Consider the following 21163-nt stretch of genomic DNA (forward strand, 5'->3'; position numbering starts at 1 on the left):
TGTCTATCACTTTCGCTTTATAAGTGATAGATTCGACTAATATTCAAGCTACCTGGCTTAACTACCCTTTGAAGTGCCACGCGCACTAGATCCCCTAGTACACTGCTGTGCAAGACTATGCACTATCGAATAGTGTATAGAAATATACTAACCCTGATGAACAGCCTGCTACACCTCCGCAGGAGCCGATAAAGCCACAGATATCTAACGTGGTTAAACGACTATCGAATACGTTTACATCTAACGAACCCTCACCTATACGCCTGATTAATCTTACACCTGATTAGCTATCAATCTATAAGATTCTGCTAAGCGAGTATAAGTCGTCGAAATCAGACTACCTTCGCTATATGCGCGCAATCGAGTTGCTAAAGTAAGGTATTCGCTTATCACTTACGCCTAAGGGAAGGCAAATCGTTAACGGCCTATCCCTACGCGAAGCTATCATAAAGCTACGCGCTATATTCGCTCTATCTAGCCAATCGAAGAACCGCTAAATCCTACGCGATTGGGATATATTGAAGCGCCAAACGCCGCCTACTAAGCCTTCTAACCTAGCTATATAGTGCTAGAAATGGGTGATTTGCTAAGCCGACGGCGAATAGGCTAATATTGCCTAGTTCTAAGATCCCTTATCACCAATTTATGACTTCCTAGAGGCTATTTAACCTTGCGATTAAAGCTTCTATACGTTCTGGCATAACACTATCCTTCAGGGGATAAAGCAGCCTACTTTGACAGAGCTAGTCAATCAATTTATCGACTAATATCGATCAGCCCCGCTGTCTACTAGCGGAAGCAGACGGCAGATTGCTTATACGACCTATTAGGGCCGAAACCCTGATAACGATGATAACGAAAAACCACCGAAACCACGCTAAAAGGGCACCTGCCCTTGCTAGGGTCTACCTAATAACGGTAACCACGATTTCAACAGATACCTATACATCAACCCACGCGCTAGGCCTAAGGGCTAGCAGCTAGACAAAGAAATTCAATAGACCTTCTAAAGGATTTACGAATCATCACCTGTATTTAAGACTACGTACGACCTTGCGGTCAAAAGACACTAAAAGCTAGCTAAATCGGGCAACTAGAAGTATATATATAAGCGCGAGCTAGAGCAAGCTCCACCAGACGAAGAAACAACGACTAGGGATACTTTCTCTGCCTATATCCCGAAACAGCAAGCTGAAGACCTCTTCTAAGCCGATGATAGGAAAGCTATAAGCACGATTTGGATCCTAGCTAAGAAAAACGATACCTAGTGCTATAATACTAGAGCATCTATCTATGTCACGAATAACAGAGATCTACTATCAAACTATAGGCCAGTCGTTTCCTCCGTTATAGTAGGAAATACTAAGACTACTATCCTTAGATACGGAGAGCTTATCTTAAAGCTAATATAATCTCTTAATAGAACTAGTTTTCCCTTAAAGCACGTCGCGTATTGCCCTAGATTCTATATCAACCTGATCTCTACAGAAAGAGCTATAAGCGCTAGAATCTATCTGAATAGCAAAGACTACACACTAGAGGAGAAGGATAGCACGCTAATATACCGATTAAATACGAAATCAGGCATTTATTTGATCAAATAGGACGAAATATCTACTACCGGATACTTTACTAATCACGTTTCCCTTCCTTTACCTATCTCTCAGCTATCTCTCACTTCCGATTCACTTAATAATAATATTGCTAGCTAATTCGACAAGATTGCCCTATCTTCACACACAAAGAAGCCGCTGGATAGAACTATTAACTAATAGCACCGACGATTAGGCTATATTAGCCACGACATTATAGCACGACTACCAGAGCACTTATCAAATATCACTGTTAAAGATATATCCTTGCCTATCAGCTATTGCGAAGCATACAAACTAGCTAATTCACCACGTCAAATCTCTCGATTACCGATGCGATATAATCGACCGTTCGAATCCTTACACTAGGACCTTATCTACTTCGAGCAATCGCTCACGAAAACTTCCTACCTATCACATTCGGTTGATCCTATAACTAAGTACTAGCTAGCGCAAGACCTTCCTTCGAAAACCGATTCGACACAATCGCTTTCTGACCAAATCGACTTCGTACGAAACTAATTCAACCTAAGCGTCCTTACAGTGTATTTAGATAACGAAAAGATACTATCCGACTTCTTTAATCAGCAAGCAACCGCTCGCGGAATTAAGCTAGAGACTACTCCGCCCTATTAGCCTAACTAAAATGGCTATACCGAACGATATAGTGCATTGATATCAAAGATAGCTAGGCAGATAACGATTAATGCAAACCTACTAAGCTATCTATAGCCTGAAGCAGCTAAGACAGCTGTTTATATTCAAAATCGCATACCACACCGATCAATCAACTAGCAATCGCTACATAAAGCACTCGCAGCCTATCTAGGCGATAATGCACTATATTAGCTGTAAGCTAAGCCTGACCTTTCGAATATACGAATCTTCGGATACAAAGCGTACGTGCGCATCAACAAGCTTCCTAGACTAGCTAAGCTAGCGCCACGCGCAGCTATCGGCTATCTAGTAGGCTATAAAGCACACAATATTTAGCGAATTTAGATACCCTCTAATCGCTGAGTGATTCGTGTACGAGACGTACAATTCAATAAGGACGAATTCTACGATTCCTCACTGCCCAATCAGAAGATTTGCATCTATAAAGATAGCAATCTATCGCAGCCGATTACTACACTTGACGATAAAGAAACGATAAGAATCCTTGACGATATCGATATACCAATTGCTTCCCTGTAGCATAATCTAGGGGGTAGAAGCCCTAGTACGACGGCTAATTTAGATCCTACTGTACCCTCTCAGCCCTCCGAAACCTTATATTCGCCTCACTTTCAGCTTACTTCTAATCCTGACGATTATAACGAAATCCTTAGAGACTAACCGCCTACCCCTCCACTGGATCCAAAAGCAGACGAATTTGACCAATCTGACTAATCAGACCCTTCTAATACTAAAGATACTAGCTAATCTAGCTAGGTGCAGCCTTTCGTGCTTATTAATAACACTAATTTCGACCCTTCCGGTTACGAACTACTAATATCGACTAAACGCCCACGTTCTAATTCAGATACTAGCTAAGACTATAGTGAAGCTAAGCGCCCTTATATCAACCTCACAGCGTTTATACAGGCCTTCCTGCTAGACCAAAGCATACAAAAGCAGCCAAAAATTCTGATATCCTCTATTCCACCTGCACTATCCGGCTACAATCAGCTAGCTAGCCACCCTTTCGAGAGCCAATTTCGTCAAGCTATACAGATTGAATTCAACAAGCTTATAGATATACGTGTATTCGAACCAATAAGCGCATATCTAGTCATACACGCACACTAGGCGAATTACAAAGGAATCGACTAATCAGACTGTCCCTGCTACTAGTTTATTCCAATACGATAGGTATTCGCTTATAAATCAGACGAATTAGGCTATCTCACACGCTTTAAAGCCTGCTTATGTGTGCGTGGAGACACATAAGTTCCTAACGACTAAGACGCTCGCACTAGTATACTCGCAGCTAGAACGTTTCGCACGCTTATCGCGATTATCATACGATTTGACCTTAAAACCTTCTAAATAGATACTATCAACGCCTTCCTAAACAGCTCGTTAAAGGAAGAAGTTTACTGCCGATATCCCCCAGGATTAGGCAGGAAATCGATAGTTTTACGCCTGTATAAGGCAGTATACAGCCTACGAATCGCTAGTAAGCGATAGGAAGATAATATTAAAGAGATACTGCTCTCACTTAGATTTAAACCTTGCCCTGATAACCCTACCCTTTATACCGATAATCGTATAATTATTATAGTATTCGTCGACGATTTCCTTGCTGCCTATCACAAAAGTGAGAGTTTATACGCTTAGCAAATCAAAAGACTACTCTCAGAACGATTCGAAATAAAGGATTGCGGCGAACTGGCACAGTTTATTAGTATTCGAATCGTACGTGATCGATCAAAACGAAAGACCTAGCTAAATCGAGTAGCCTATATTGAAAAGATAGCTGCTAGATTTAACCTGCTAAACAGCTAGAAAGCCCTAAAACTACTACTTCCAGCTACACAAAAGCTTAATCCAATTCTAACAGAACTAATCGACCCGAAGATTATTAAGCTATATCAACAAAAGTGTGGATCTACCCTTTTCCCTGCTGTTTGGACTAGACTAGATACTGCATTCGCTAACTAATTACTAGCTAAATCGCTTACTCGCTGTAATAAGAAGTATTTAGCAGCTGTCGACTATCTAATACTGTATCTTTATGCCACGAGATACCTTTCGCTCTGCTTTGACAGCGAAATAAGAGCTTCTATCTTCACTGCCGCCTTAGATATAAGCTTTGCTGATAATCCTGACCGAAAGAGCTCTAAAGGATTTATCTTCTGCCTATTTAGTGGCCCGATTAAATAGAAATCGTGTAAGCAGAAGACTATTACTACATCGACCACAGAAGCCGAATTGCTAGCTATTAGCTACGCGGCTAAGCAGCTATACTAGATCAAACGCCTCTTTTCCTTTATCCAATTCGAAACTGACTAATTGGATGTGATCGAATGCGATAATCAGCAGACAGTTGATTTGCTTACGCGCGAGAAATCAACATTTCAGACTAAACTTCGTTATGTTGATATCCACTAGCTTTGGATTCGCCAAGAAGTCTAAGCTAGACAATTGCGAATTGAATAGGTTAAATCGGCCGAAATGATAGCTAACGGCCTCACGAAGCGTTTATCTACAGAAAAACATACTGCCTTTGTTCAACAGCTAGGTATAGAGATCTTACCTGCAGAGAAATCCCCTTCCTTCTGATATCTCTTATTCAGCTCTCACTTTGACCTCACATTAAGAGCTGAGGGGGTGTGTCGACATAAGTGGGTGCATAAGCCTATGCTATCGAACTTGACAGAATGCGACGGAACGTCCACGTGACGACGATCTTCAACGATTGACATCAACAGATTGCACACATAACGAAAGAGCTTCAACACTCTATTTCTTCTGATTTCTATGAGATTCTAGTCTGACGTATTGCCTTGATTTCATGAAGTTATAAATATTACCTGTTTTCTATAGCTAGTTGAATCAAGTTTAATGATTGTGATGAAGTTGGAGCATTCTTCTATCATAAGTTAACTTCCGATTCTGAGCCGAATCGTACGACCTGACTTGACCTATACGATTCTTCGCCAATCGTATACTGATTTGACCAACCGTGCACACTCGCTTGCTTGTGCACGCCGAAGGATTTATGCTGACCCTGTAAATCCGACAACAGCTATTATAGCTGCCTTAGGCTAGAGATAGCTTAGTAGGTTTAAATTAATCGTTATCTGCCTAGCTATCTTTGATATTAATATACTATATCGCTTAGCGTAGCTATTGTAATTAGGTTAATAGGGCGGAGTAGTTTCTAGGTTAATTCTATACGATAGTACTTCGTAGCTAAAGAAATTAGATAGGGATTACTCGTTATTAGAATAAATAGTAAGGACGTAAAGGTTAAATTAATTTTAGACGAAATTAATCTGATTGCAGAGATTATATTAAATTAGTTTTAGAAGAGAGATCTTTAGCTAGTTAATATTTAGTAATAGGATTAACTAAGTATAATAGGTAGGAGGTTTTCGTAAGCGATTACTCGAAGTAAATAAGGTCCTAGTATAGAGATTCGAATAGTCGACTATATTGTATTAGTAGTCGAGAGATTTAACGTAGTGAATTAGCTAGTTTGTATACTTCGTAATAGCTAATAGGCGAGGATATATCTTTAATTATAACGTTTAATATATACTCTAATAGGCGTAATATAATATCGTGGCTAATATAGCCTAATCTTTAGTGCTATTAATTAGTCGTACTATTAAGCTGTTTCTTTGTATAGGAAGATAGTATAACCTTACTAAACTAGTTAGTAAGGGGAGATATATAATTGTATAAAGTATAAGTAAGAGATAAGTAAGAGATAGGTAAAGAAAGAGAGATATAATTAGTAGTATAACGCCCTGTATCTATCGTTTTATCCTATTTAATTAGATAAATACCTAATTTCGTATTCAATTAGCAAATTAGTGTTCTATTACCCTCTTCTAAAGTAGAATTCTTGCTATTATAATAGATTCTAGCGCTTACAGTACGTTCTACTAATATAAGGTTAATATAGAATCTAGGGCAGTATACAATATACTTTAAAGGAAAGTTGCTCCTATTAAGAGATTTTATTAAGGTAACTATAAGCTCTCTGTAGCTAAGGATTATAGTCTTAGTATTTCCTACTATAACAGAGGAAATAACTAGCCTATAGTTTAATAGTAGATCTCTGTTGTTCGTAATATAGATTAATACTCCGGTATTATAGTATTATATATCGTTTTTCTTAATAAAGACCTAAATTATGCTTATTACCTTACTATCGTTGCTTCGGAAGATATTATTAGTTTACTCTCTCGTAATATATACTAAAAATATATCTCTTTTAGTCGATTCAGGCGATTTGTCTGATTTAGCTATTTCGTCTAATTTAGATTTATCTAATTTTTAATACTTTTTGATTATATACTAGTAGGCCTTCTTAAATCTTAAAGAGTATTTATATCGTTGTTTGAATACTTACTAGGCCTTTCTGCTAGGCTTCTAATCCTTTAGCCTAACTAGCGGGTTAATATAGCTGTATTAATCAAAATCGTGATAGCTATTGCTTAATAGACCCTTATATAGGTAGGTACCCTTACCCTTTCGGCCTAGTTTCGTTAGCGTTTTATTTGATTCTAATTCTTTATTGTTATTAGGATTTCGGCCCTAATAGGTTTAGTATATAATTTATCGCCTATTGTGTATAGCCGGTACGATTAGTCGATATTGTTTAACGAAGAGATTAACTAATTTAGTAAGTATAGGCTGCTAGAAGCCCTAAAGGATTGTATTGCACTAGAATATATAGAAGCCTTAGTTGCTTAGTTGAATAGCCTCTAGGAAGTTATAGACTAAAGCAAGAGGGTCTTAAAAGTAAGAGATATTAGCCTAACTCCCTTATAATTTACAAATAATCCACTTTTAGCCCTATATAGTAAGTTAAGAGGATTTAGATAGTAGCGCTTAGCGCTTAATTTTATCCTAATCACGTAGGATTTACCGATTCTTCGATTAGTCTAATCGGGCGAATATAGCGCGTAGCTATATAATTGCGTTATATAGTAACAGGCCGTTAATAATCTTTCTTCCCTTAGGTATAAGAGATGATTGAATACCTTGCTTAAGAGACTAAATCGATCGTATATATTACTTAAAATCAGATCTAGACGAATTGTATTCGTTAAGAAGGATTCTATAGATCGATATTTAATTTAGTATAAGATTAATCAGGCGTATAGGGGTCTTTTGGTCTATATTAACTATATCTAATAGCTATAGCTTTATTAGCTCCTACAGCAGCGTAGTAGGCTGTTGATTAGGATTAGCGTATTACTATACACTATTTTCTACTATATAGTCTTGTATAGCAGTAATCTAGGAGGTCTAGTGTGCGTGGCTTTTTAGTGGATATTTAAGCTAGGTATCTTATATTTTAGTTAAATCTATTACTTATAAGACGAAAGTAATAGAAAGATAAGGTGAAAGTAAAGGTAAAGTAAGATATCCGAAAGCTTTAGCAAAGGGCTGCAGCGATCGGGCTTATAACTATCGGATTTACGTTGTGTATATAAACCCTAGTGTAGTATACTTGTAGGCGTATATAGGTCGATCGAATACCACGATTATAGAAGAGAGACGAAAGTGTAATAGAGGTAGGTCGGCAGCGAACAGGTTAAACAGTAGAGGGTTAACACAGTTTAATCAGAATTGCCTTAAGCTCTATTCGTGAGTAGAAAGGGTATCAAACTTATTCAATTTAACTAGGGAAACAGGCAGTATTTATAACTTTAGGTATATAGTAGAATATTACAGGAAAAGAGTTATAAAAGTCCGAAATAATATAGGGGTATACGAGAGTGTTAGGAAACTCGTTGCTTTTTCTATTTGATGTAGTAGTTAATAATTAGTATCGTATATCATAAAGCGGTGTATAGGGATGCAGATTTATGCATCCGATTGTATTAGCGCGCGTATATATACATACGCTCGCTTATTGCGGGGATACGCACACATATATATGTTGACAGTAGGTTTATCCTTCGGCGGATTAGGGTATTTATTAGAGTAATACTTTTCGCTCCTATAGTTAAAGTATCGGTTATATTTCCTATCCTCTCTAATAGGGTTTAAGTAGTCCTTTGCCGGTATATTCTTATTAGTCTAGGGCTTTTAGGATCTTTTATTATCTTAGGTTCTCTTAGTTAAATTCCTCTTTTATAGGGGTTTATCTATAGTCTTTATATATTTTCGCTTTCGATTCGTTTTTAATCGCTATAAGTCCTAAAAGTAGTATATAATATTAATTATCTCCTTATAGGTCTCTAGGAGTTTTATAATATAGCAGCGGATATCGTTTTAGAGGTTATATAAAAGTTTCGTAAAGAAGGGAAGGGCTCTCTCTTTCTCGGCTACCTTTAAGAAGTAGTATTCTAGGGTATTTAAATAGGTATAGAACTCTTGTAAGTCCTTATCTTTTAGCTAGTAAGCCCTTTCGAGCTAATCTATTACTTTAAATTAGAGACTAGCTACGTTCTTAATAGGGGTTAGGGTCTAATCCTTAAAGTAGGGCTAATCTTCTTTAAGGTTTTAGTTAGTAATTAGTACCTTTTTGTTAATATATTAGTACTATCTCTACTAATAGGTTATATCTATATAGCTTAATACTTTAAGGATTTAGGTCCGACTATCGTAATAGCGCCTTAGATCTCCTTCGAATTACTATTAGAGGTCTAGGAGCTATTCTTATTGTTATTATAGTAAAGAGTTAAGAGTAAATATAGGAATATTTTTAAGCTTAATATCCTAACCCTTTCTTAATAATTTATAGGGGTCCTAGTATAGGTTCGATAGAGTTTTGTTTAGGTTTCGTCCTATAAGCTATAGTCTAAGCGTTTTAGCTTAGTCTTATAACTCTTTAAGCCTTTATAGCTTTTCTATAGTAGCTTAAGTAGCTATAAGGTTAGTATTAAGATTAGTCGGGGTTAAACCCTAGTCGGTCGTAATTAAGATTTCTTCTGTAATATAGAGAGGGTTTAGTGCTCCTTCGGTAGAGGGAGTAGAATAGGTCCTTAGTGCTATTTCTCCTAGGTAATCGAAGAAGAAGAAACAGAAATTATAAGGATATACTCTATAAGTTAGGATAGAGGCCTATTAATTAGGTAGGAGAAAGGGACTAAGTTAATTATATAAGATAGCTAAAGACTATTTCTTAAAGATCGTAAAACCTCTTTAATATAGGTTAATTTATATACAGTCTTATCGCTTAAACAGGAAGGAGATATATCCTTAATAGGGAAATAGGAGCGGGGTAAAATATAGGGCTTATATAACCTCTGTTAAGGGTATTCCCTACAGGAGTTCGTACACGTACTAATACTAAAGCCCTAGTAAGCCTCTACAAAAGCCTGCCGGCTTATTAGGCCCGGGAAGCCTGAGGCACTAACACTTAGGAATAACCTTATGCTAGGATATATTATAACACTAGGATTTTGTAATTTCTATTATAGGTTTATTAAGAATTACTCTTATATTATACTACCTTTTATAGCCCTTCTAAAAGGTAGTAAAAATAGGAAAGCTAAGTTAGGTTAACTTAACTCTTAATAAGAAGGTAACGTTTCGCTACTTAATTACTATCTTTTAGTCTATACCTCTTCTTAATACTTTAATTTATTAAAGCCTATTTAGTTAGAAACTAATATACCTAATAGTATTCTAATCGTAGAAGTTTAATAAGGTAGAGACTCTTTATAAAATATTAGATTAGGAGCTATTTACTATTATATATTTATTTAAATATTAGCGGTATTACCTTAAGAGGAGTATATACCTAATTAAAGTATTCTTAGACTATTCGAACCTTTAAGCTTTTATAAAGTAACTAAAGCTTAATAGTAAGTAAGCGTAATAGTGCTTAGCCTTTACACTATTTAATTTTATAATAAAATATTATACTAGGAAGAATAATCCTATAGATAGACCCTCTTAACGTTAACTCTTAAGTAATTATAAGATTAACCTAATTTCGCTATTAAGCTACTAAATAGCTAGCGAATTATAGATAGTTAATTACTATTCTATTATAGTCTAGTTATTAATTATAAGTATACTTACCTTAAATATCTTATACTTCGAAGAGAATAAAGATAGGGATAAATTAATTAATATAATTAATTAAGAGGAGCTTAGGTATATACGCTATCTCCTTAATATATAAGTAAAGCTAGCTTATACCTTTAAGTAGGTATACCTTACTAAGGTAGGTATAGACCTTAAGGAGCTTATTAGGTAACTTTAAGGTAAAGACTTAGAGACTTAACGCTAAAAGACTACTATATAATTATTAACTCTAGGGTTTAAGGGCTAAAGTATTAGACTTAAGGGTCTTATATAGTTTAAAGAACGTATTTATATTTTTATAGGGAGTAACTTAAGAAATACACTAATAAGTATATATTATAATAACCCCCTTACTAGCTACTTTAGTTATATAAGAACCCTTAAGCTAATAAAAAGGAAATATTATTAGCTAAATATCTATATAGATATTACTAAATATATCTAGGCTTATTAGACCTATTAGGGTATTATAGTAAAAAGATATAAACTATATAGGAAGCTATAGCTACCCCTAATTCCTTTAAAGCCTTTCTCGGAAATCTTAATAGACTTTATAATAGGCTTATTACTAATAACCTATAAAGGGAAGCTAGTTAATATAATCTTAGTTATTATTAATAGGTTTACGAAATAGTTACTATTCCTTACTATTTCTATAATAATTACTATAGCAGAACTTATTAAGCTCTTTTATAATTATATTAAGCTACGCTTTAGATTACCTAAAGGTATTATTTTAGATTAAGGGTCCCTATTTACTAGTAAGTTTTAGTTAAATCTATACTACCTTACCTAAGTATATCTAAGGCTTTTAATAGCGTTTTACCCCTAAATTAATAGTTAATTAAAGCGTATAAATTAGATACTTAAATATTATCTTTAATATTTTATAGCTAATAATTAAGTTATATAGCTAAACCTTCTTAAATCTATTAAGTTTATATATAATAATATAGTAAATATAATAACTAGTATCTCTTTATTTTAAGTACTAATAGACTATTTACTAGATTTCTGTTAATATTTTAAGGGTAAAACTTCTTATAGAGAGGTCTTAATAGTATCTATATAAATTAAGAATAAGAAACCTAAGGTTAAAAGGAAGTAGGAAACTAGCTCCCTACTTTATTAAGTCCTTCTAAATCTTATAGACTATTAGAGAATAAGCTTACTATCTAAGCTTACCTTAATAATATAATTAAATCTATAATATCTTTTATATATCCTTATATAAGCTATAGCAGAATCTCTATAGAAAGGATAATAAACCCTTACTAATACCCGAACTTAAGGAGAAGGATAAGTATAAAGTAGAAGAAGTATATAATAAGAAGCTAGTCGAAGGAGAAACCTACTTCCTTATTAAATAGAAAGGCTAGCCCTTAAAATATAATTAATAGATCTATTACAAAGATATAGAAAACGCTATAGAAATAATATAATCTTACTCGAGATAAAAAGGAGTAAAGAATTCCTTAATTATTAAGAAGAAGTAATAAAGATATATTAAATCCCTAGTAAAAGCTAGTAAAATATATAGATAGAGGAAGCCTTAAGAGTAACCTTTAACTAGACTATTAATAAGGAGATTAATATAAAAGATCCCTACCGGAAAAGCGACGAATAGCTACTAAAACTATAACGAAAGTACCTAGCTTTATTAAATAAAGAGAAGGGAAAAGATAACCCCTAAATCTCCTTTAAAGGTAGAGGAAAATCGAATATAGTCTGCTCCTTTAACTTATCTCCGCTAATAGAAATATTACTATTATTATCCGAATCCTAGTTATCCTAGGCCTTATAAACTACTTACGAAATACTATCAAAAAAGGCCTATTTTCCTAGAGTTTAAGTAATATATCCCTTATCCCTAGGAAGTAAGTAAAGGAGTCGCTTAAAGAACTACGTAGCCTTCTCCTCTATAGTATCGAGAGGACTAGGAGTAAGAATAGAGGGAAGCTTAAAGTAGCAGGCTATAAGAAACGCGTTATAGTTAATATAGTTTTACTAGCGAAATTGTAGTTAAAATATACCGAAACCTACGATCTATAAATATACCTATCAATATATATATATATATAGGGTAGTGCTAGAGCTACACCCCCTCGGTCTGTGGCGACACCCCTTTGGCTAGAGCTACACCCCCATGCCTGAATTTTCGGGCATAACTTCCTATTTGAGTTTAGCTTGGTCATATGACCTGACGTTATGAGCTTTCTGCCAGAATTCTGCCATGGCTACAGCGACACCCCCTTTTCTGCCAACTTTTACTGCCACTTTTCTGCCGTCTTCATACTCGGCCATATCCCTTTCTGATTTGCGTAGTAAAACTACCACATAAACTACCATATAAACTGCGCCGTTTTGACAGAGAAATCTACACTGAATTCACATGAATCTGACTACCTTTTAGTAGTATAGCCAGTCCTCGTCTTGCTGCGTGGCCTTGGCCCTAGTAGACCTCCTGGTAGGTCACTGCGGATAGCCGCACCGCCAGGGATATCCTCCTCAGACGAGTAATACAGCTCTAGGCCTAGGCCTGCTATATTAAACGATGAATTAAACGATGAATTGAACGATGAATTGAACGATGAATTTGATAGATTTCGTGAAGAGAGACGTGTGTAGAGAAGAGAAAGGTGTAGAGAGGGAGATTGTAGAGAGGGAAGGCCCTTGTGCGGTGGGAGATGGGGCTTAATGAAGTAGGCGGTGAGTAAGTTTTGGTGGGCGGTTAATGGCCTACGAAGGTTGTCAGGAAAGCGGTCAGGAAGGTGGAGGGATTTGAGAAAATTAATGCCTAAGGTATGAATTTTTGCCTTGCGCTAAACTCAAATAGGAAGTTATGCCCGAAAATTCAGGCATGGGGGTGTATCTCTAGCCAAAGGGGTGTAGCTCTAGCACTACCCTATATATATATATACGCGCGCTAATATAATCGGATACATAAACCTGTATCCCTATACACCGCTTTATGATATACGATACTGATTATCAACTACTGCATCAAATAGAAAAAACAACGAGTTTCCTAACACTCTCGTATACCCCTATATTATTTCAGACTTTCATAGCTCTTTTTCTGTGATATTCTGCTATATACCTAAAGTTATAAATACTACCTGTTTTCCTAGCAAAATAAAACAAGTTTAACACCATTTTCACTCACGAATAGAGCTCAAGGCAATTCTGATTAAACTGTGTTAACCTTCCACTGTTCAACCTATTCGCTACCAACCTACCTCTATTGCACTTTCGTCTCTCTTCCATAATCGTGGTATTCGATCGACCTATATACGCCTACAAGTATAGCCTAGGGTTTATACACACAGCGTAAATCCGACAATACCTTAATATATACCTTATTCCTAGTTAACTAATACTCCTTACAGTAAGCCTACTCCGAAACGTTAAAGCAGTACGCTAGTTCCTTTATAAATTCGGCGACCTTTCGACAGACCTCCGAGGGATATAGCTACTCTATAAATTATTCCGAATTAGTTAGGTTAACTATCTAGAATACCTACTAAGCCTACGTAAATATAAGATTTAGGTCCTAGTAATCTTCTAGTATTATAGTCGCGGCTTATAGAGTTATTAGCTTTATCTTTAAAGAACTTAGTGAAACCCATAAGAATATATATTAAAGTGCAGCCGGAACACTACTTACACAAAACTAAAGCCTTAGTATCGCGAATATACTTAATAGCGAAAGGTAAGCCTAGAGTTACGTCCTACTTAGCGATCGTTGTACGCAAATAGTATATACACTAGAGAATTATTATAAAAATAGGATTACCTAGAAGAGGATAAGTAGTAGTACAGGTTCTAGGAGGTATTGTAAGGTTTTCGAGAGCGAATAGATAGTGAAACGATAGCGAAAGGGTACGTCTTAATAAGGTATATAGAAAAGGGGATAGAAGAGGATAAGGGAGTAAGAGGAAAAGGAGAGGTTAATATTAGCGATATCAACAAAGGAACACGTTTCCTTTGTTTGCCCCTCTCCTAGGCAACCCTCTAATATTAACCTTCCCCTTTTAGCCTATACGCTCCTTCCTTATCCAACTGCTATTCTTTAAATTGTTTACGCGTCTGTTTACCTCGCTTAAGGGCAAGCGATTCTTGGAGGGAGGATAATTGTTATAATACACCCTGATATAAGGTTATTCCTAAGTGTTAGTGCCTTAGGCTTCCCGGGCCTAATAAGCCGGCAGACTTTCTGTAGAGGTTTGCTAGGGCTTCGTTATTAGTACGTATATGAACTCCTGCAGGGAACACCCTTGACAGAGGTTACACAAGACCCCGCTCCTATCCTTCTATTAAGGATATATCTCCTTCCTGTTTGAGCGATGAGACTGTATATAAATTGACCTATATTGAAGAGGTTTTACGATCCTTAAGAAACAGTCTTTGACTATCTCACACTATTGACTTGGCCCTATTTCTCCTACCTGATTGACAGGCCTCTATCCTGACTTATAGAGTATATCCTTACATGCACTTTCGTCTCTCTTCTATAATCGTGGTATTCGATCGACCTGTGTGCGCCTATAAGCACACCTCAGGGTTTATGCACACGGCGTAAATCCGACAATTAATACTTTAGTATTATAGCACTAGATATGGTTTTGCTTAGTAGTGATCTAAGTTGTGCTTATTACCTTAGTACCTTTGTCTCGGAAGATATCTTTGATCTGTTCCTTTGAAATATATACTACAAATATATTTCTGCTAGCTAATTTAGTCGAATTAGTTAATTCGTTTACTAATTCTCTAGTTAATAATTTGTCTGATTCTTCTGATTCGTCTGTTTTCAATGCTTTTTGATTGTATAATTATAGGCTGTTTTTAATCTCGGTAATAATTTATATTATTCTTTAAAAGCTTACTAGGCCTTCTTATTAATTATTTAGTCTAACTAGTAGATTGATATAGCTATATTAATCGAAATCGTGATCGCTGTTACTTACTAGACCCCTATATAAGTAGGTACCCTTTCGGCCTAGTTTCGATAGCTTTTCGTCGGATTCGTTATTAGGGTCTCGGCCCTAATAGGTCTAGTATACTATTCACCTATAGCTAGGTAATATAATTAATTAATATTAATTAATAAAGAGATTAACTAGTTTAGTAAGTATAGGGTACTATAAGCCTTAAAGGGTTATATTATACTAGAATATATAGAAGCCTTAGTCGCTTAGTTAAATAGCTTCTAGGAAGTTAGAGATTAAAACAGGCGAAACAAAACAAACAGACCAAACAGTAAAGATCAGATAAAATAAGCAAACAAATAAACATGCAACTATACCAACCTCCACGGCATAGAATCAGAACAGCTGCCACCAATCTATCCCCGCCAAAACTTCTCTCACATATCTGTCAGCAGTTCTCCCACTACAATACTTATTATTTAGCCCTTTCTTCTTATTTACTACTTTAGAGGTAAGCTAAACTTAATACGATATAGCTTTTTCTACTCTATGCTGGACAATACTGATAATATTACTAATTTTATTATAGCTTTAAGTGATAAGGATATATTGCATAATAAGTAGAAGTCTTATACGCTAGGCACGGCTAGTCGTAGCCTTAGACTCTACTATAGGTAACGATAGTACATAAGATAATATTAGGAAGAAACCAAGGCTCACGTATAGAGTAACAAATAACAAAGACCTCTTAGTAATAGGAAATACCAACATATACTATATCCACCTTCTTCGAACAGGGTAATGCTATTTACTATATTTATACATTCTATATTGGCTCACAGTCTCGAAAATTTAGATACAGATCTAGATAATAGGCTAGCTATGTGATCTCTGACGGATTTTTGCTAACTCATTCACCGACCAGTGCTGGAGGTTCTTTTTGACTATCTTTTCGAGTGCCCCCGAATTTATTGAAACCACGAAGCCATTACTGCCAACCTGAACGGTAACGGTAACTGGCTCGGTATAGAAAAAGTCCGAGATTGGGCGAGTTCGAGTGCCTCGGCTAAGACTGCTTACATATAGAACGACAGATGTGGAGGCTTTAGCGAACTCCACGAGCCGTTGCGGCTCATACTTCGCAAATTCTTTGCTGTGTTGTTCCAAAATATGCTGTAGACTAGTGCCACGAGGGCCTGTGTTGCCTGTCACTGTCATAGAGTGAGCTAGACAAAAGACATGAAATGAGAAAATCATTTTGGACACTCACACCCAAAGAGTCTAGGAAGTAGGGCCCTCTGGTTGGCACGTCTATCTGCAAGCTGCCACACGTTGCAAGTCCGCTTTAATGTCTTTCTCCAAAAGGGTTCGAAGAGGCGTCTTCCATTCATTTGTAATAGGTATCTCGGGGATGCCTGATTACTGAGATGAATTTCTTGATAGCATTTTGCTCTCCTAAAGATCTCTCTGTGGATATAAGGCTAAATGGGCAAGTGAATTTAATACCAGGATGAGGACTTCTTGTAGGTCGGCAAGTATTGAGTTATTCTACCGAGCTTTACCTGTTTCTGAATGATGTATTAGAGACTTTTGTATAGCCATTCTAGATGGCAAGATCATTCTCCAAGGAAAATGCACTATGGACTCGGAGTCGGAAGGATGGCCAATGTGCAACGCTGTAGAATTGGTTGGAACAATTGACGCCAGCAGATTCTCTGCGAGGCAAGAGGCGGGAATGATTTACCGCTCACAGCTTGCTTTCCAAATACAGTACGCATACTTCAGAGGTCTTGTTTCCCCTGCCGCGTGCGGTCAGCAATAGCATCGAGGAGCTTCGTCCGGGACCCCCTCGTTTCAGAAACATATTAGACCGGAGTTATGGGGGCGGAGACTCATCAGATCCGAAGGTAGCTGCATACATATGGTCTATAGAGAGGGGTTCAGAAACACCTACAAGCACAACATAGGCGCCCACTATTCGACTAGAGCTTTTCGACAGGGTGTGCGAGGGGCGCGCGTACCCCGCCCCGCTCGAGTGAGACTTACTTGAGGCGCCCTCGGAAGAGGCCATAGGAGTAGTGTAGGGGGCAATCCAAACTTCAGTGAAATAGTAAGAGGCCCGCGAAGGTGTCATCATAACTCGACCAGTCTTCTTCGATTTCCTTTTCTAGTATCAGGTTCCATCTCGCGATACGTTTGTGCTGTGCTCTGCAACCATGACTTCTGGCCTTCTCAAACCTCTGGCGGTATTTTGCAGTCAGTCGCAATCTCAACGATACATCGAATCTATCAGGAACCCGGGCGATACATGGCGTAGCCTTGTCGAATGGCCTCTCCCTGAGTCTGGCAAACATTCTGCTTTGGTGGAAACAAACCTTGACTTTGTGATAAAATCACGAATGCACTGGAAGAGCAACGCGGGTCAAACCCAACAATTGTCAAAATGTTGACTTACGAGCCTCTCACGGCTACCACGTCTCTATCGACTATGTCATCGACTTCAACAGAACCTCCCCGGCACCATCGTATCTTTGCTGATTACGGCAGGGATTTTATTTGGCGAGACCCCGATGACCTTATGCCTGAGGAGGGGGACTGTATGTTAGAGGCAGAAGAAGTACTCTCGGCATTCCCTCTGTCGGTCTTGGAGTTAAATGATGTGTGGGTGGATACATACACCAATAATTTCCGGGAAAGACGCGATAAGAGCCAAAACTACCATACGACTATTTTTCCAACCGCCTCCGAGGAGGTAGCTTGGAACGTGGCTGGGTCTTGGTTGACTTGGCGCATTACAATGGCACCTCAGGTTGGGAGGATCGAATTCAGCGCTGGTTGTTCAAAGTACCTTCTTGAGAAAGGAAAGGAGACGAGTGTCACTTTGACATTTCTGCAGGACCAGCTTGATATTCTAGCCAAAGGAAAGCCTGTAGTATAGCAAGGCTTCAATGCTTCACTTATCTACTCGATGTGTCGCTTATGCCTTCAATATAGAGATGATCGCCATGTGTATCTCTGATATGAAACAGTCACATTGCCACTCCAAATTTTTGGTGTTTGTTCTTCGTTTATCAGCTAGCGGAATTTGGTAGCTGCGCCGGGGTATCGCTACAGACCTTTCTTATGATCAGGTTGCTGTACGAAGGTGACCACGCCACACAGGTGAAACATTCTGAGCCTCGGAGCCCAAGGATGACTTTAAGGATAGAAGTGCGGGTAGCCTCGTTCTGTCCAGACAATTGCTTGTCTGAGCAGTACTCAAAGAGAGATTGATGGGATGGGTACGTGGACACCCAGAGGTTTGAAATGGAAATTGTAGTTTCCCCATTATCAGTCTTCTCGATGTCAGTTAGGTCGTCACATAGGGTAGAACTCATACCCGGAAGAACATGCACGGCAAAGTCACCATACTCGTCCTAGGTGATACCAAAAATCGATGAATTGGCTGATTTGGAGATGTGCAAGAGATTTAGGCCAAGGATATCAGCTTTATGAGTATTAGCATATTCGTAGACAGTTGCAACTAGGTAAAAAGTGAGATAAGGATTTCTATACTCGTACTCGGCCACGGTTCTCTTTGCCTTGATAATAGGTAATGCTAGCAAATAGCCATGCGTTGCGATCTTGAAAGGAGTATGGTAGGTTTATTCACTATCATTTAATGCTTAGCAATACTGAAAAGTAAAACAGCGTCTGATCATGCTCAAGTGAAACCACGTCCGCAAGCTTACAACTATAAAGAGTTATTTTGGAACGGCAAAATTAGGATCATTGAAAATAAAAAAGAGAAATATATGTACAATAGCCATGAATCGCATGTGGTTACCCACTAGACTACGGAGAGATCCACTGATTCTAATAACAAGCACGGTGCCGGATCCATTTGAAGCGGACATGGGAGTTATTCCACTGTAGCTCTGGATATATACCTGCTGGCAACAGCTGATATGATTGTTTTAGGCCAATTACTCCCCCTTCTATATTTAACATCAATAGGGGCGAACCAGTCTTATCGGAGCATGATCCAGTGGTATGATTCTCGCTATCCCATTACGGGCTATTCTCATATATATAACATAGAAGGTAATAAAGTTCGTTGAGCCCGAACTAGATGGTCTAGTGGTATGACTATTTTAGAATCGGGCCTGTTCCAATATATAACATAAAATAGCGATCTATCATATAAGCGCCCGGATGGTCTAGTGGTATGATTCTCGCTTTGGGCTTGTAAACTCAACTGCGAGAGGCCCCGCGTTCGAATCGCGGTTCGGGCCACTTTTTTTGCAGTTTTATGTACGGATACCAAAACAAAGTCTTACTTACATATTTGTGCCCCTTTTCAAGTGATCGGGCCTTTTTAATATTGGTTTAATATACCGATACCCTAGATCTCCGATATGTATATATTTAATGCGCATTTTGTATGCTATTTGCTTGAGATTGACTGCGACCCGACCGAGTTTCAATCACGGTTCGGACTCTTCCTTACCGATCTTCTTTTACCCCGAATATCTTCTCGAGATAAATTTAGAGCTTTTGTGTGCCCGTCGGTATGCAATGGAAACAGGGGTCGAAATTTGCTACTCTATCAATGCCGTTAAAGAATGGTCAAGAAGTTTCATATACCCGAGACTGATTACGTAGATTGGGTTTGTTTGTAATTTGAATTTAAATACTCGACCAACGGTCACCGAAACGTTTCATCATTGTGGTTCCACACCCTCAGCGCTTTATCTATCGTAAGATGGAGAGAATGCCCGAGGCTGGCGTCGTCTATTCGGTATAACACAAAACCAAGCGTTAGTGTCGCCGCTCGTTGAGGTGGTATTGAAATCAAACCAAACCCCCAAAGGAAGAGAGATAGCCAGTCCAAGAGGGGGTTCACATTACTGGCTAAAAGTAAATAATGAGATAGCCGATCTACGAGAAGTCGCAGAAGATACGAAACTGGTATAAGTAGCTCCTTCTATATTTCGTACCGAATCTAACCCTGGATAGAGGAGAAAACAACTTCATAGAGTAGTGGAGTACTAGAATGAGCTAGAGGAGTTGTTATCTATATTCCTACCAAATACGGGTTTTCATATCCGCTACGGCAATGCCTCGAATGCAAAATATACTGGTTGCCACCTGGAAGATGTTTTCATACAACTCTAAGAGTCGGATTGCTGGGATTGGGAAGACCTTCCTGATCCTTGAGTTAGGTTTATATAAGCACAAGATGGCATAAAGTTCAATACAAGAAAAGTATCCTATTGATATGATCTTGAGCTTACGTTCTATCTCCTCCAATGAACGAAAAGGCAGACCTGAAACACCAGACATTTTCACCCTCGTATTTCTGGCACTGGATGCCTACAGCTGAGTGATAAGCCGCTCAAGTCTGCCTGGGGTTGATGAACTGCTATCCTCCGCAAGCCTCCCTACGTTGACGTCACCCGGAAATACTCAGCATGCGAGAGGGAATATCTAGATGATGCTTTTTCCACCAGTGTAAATTTAATCCCGAATACTATGTCCTTTGGTACCATTTTCGGCAGAAGACTGGATGGCGGAACGAAAGCATGCTCGCTTGTACCTCTTAATAGCTAGATCAAATATCTACAGTCTACTCAAAAGCATCCAATGAAAAAGTCTCTCGACCGGTTTCAAGATTGGTTTCTTCTCCGCCCAGAAGAATTTGGAGATATTACCATTGAACTTAAAGTCAAATGCCAGACGAACGACAGCCAAAAGGTGAAAGCTGTTAAAGGGTGGTAGACTGGCCATGTACCACCCAGACATATGATAGATTTTCATAGATACACAAAAGTTCAACGAAAATCCAAGTGGTAGCCAACTATACCAGTATCCCTGGCATAAGTCTGAGTAAACTGTGGAAAAGTGGATTTGACGTGAAGCCTGGGAGGCTAGGAATATGATGTTCGTGGCCCGCAT

The 21163-nt window shown here is 37.9% G+C and overlaps 1 protein-coding gene across 1 annotated transcript; it reads left to right on the plus strand.

Moving 5' to 3' along the window:
• Positions 1-17669: 17669 nt before the first annotated feature.
• On the plus strand, positions 17670-18164 carry N7473_000340 (uncharacterized protein; the record flags this gene model as incomplete). Its single annotated transcript, XM_057146280.1, has 1 exon — positions 17670-18164. One exon carries the CDS (start codon positions 17670-17672, stop codon positions 18162-18164), a length of 495 nt encoding a protein of 164 aa, XP_057014166.1.
• Between the last annotated feature and the right edge of the window lie 2999 nt (positions 18165-21163).

This window comes from Penicillium subrubescens, assembly GCF_028828155.1.
Source record: "Penicillium subrubescens strain IBT 31985 chromosome Unknown utg000001l_segment0_segment0, whole genome shotgun sequence".
Lineage (NCBI taxonomy): Eukaryota > Fungi > Ascomycota > Eurotiomycetes > Eurotiales > Aspergillaceae > Penicillium > Penicillium subrubescens.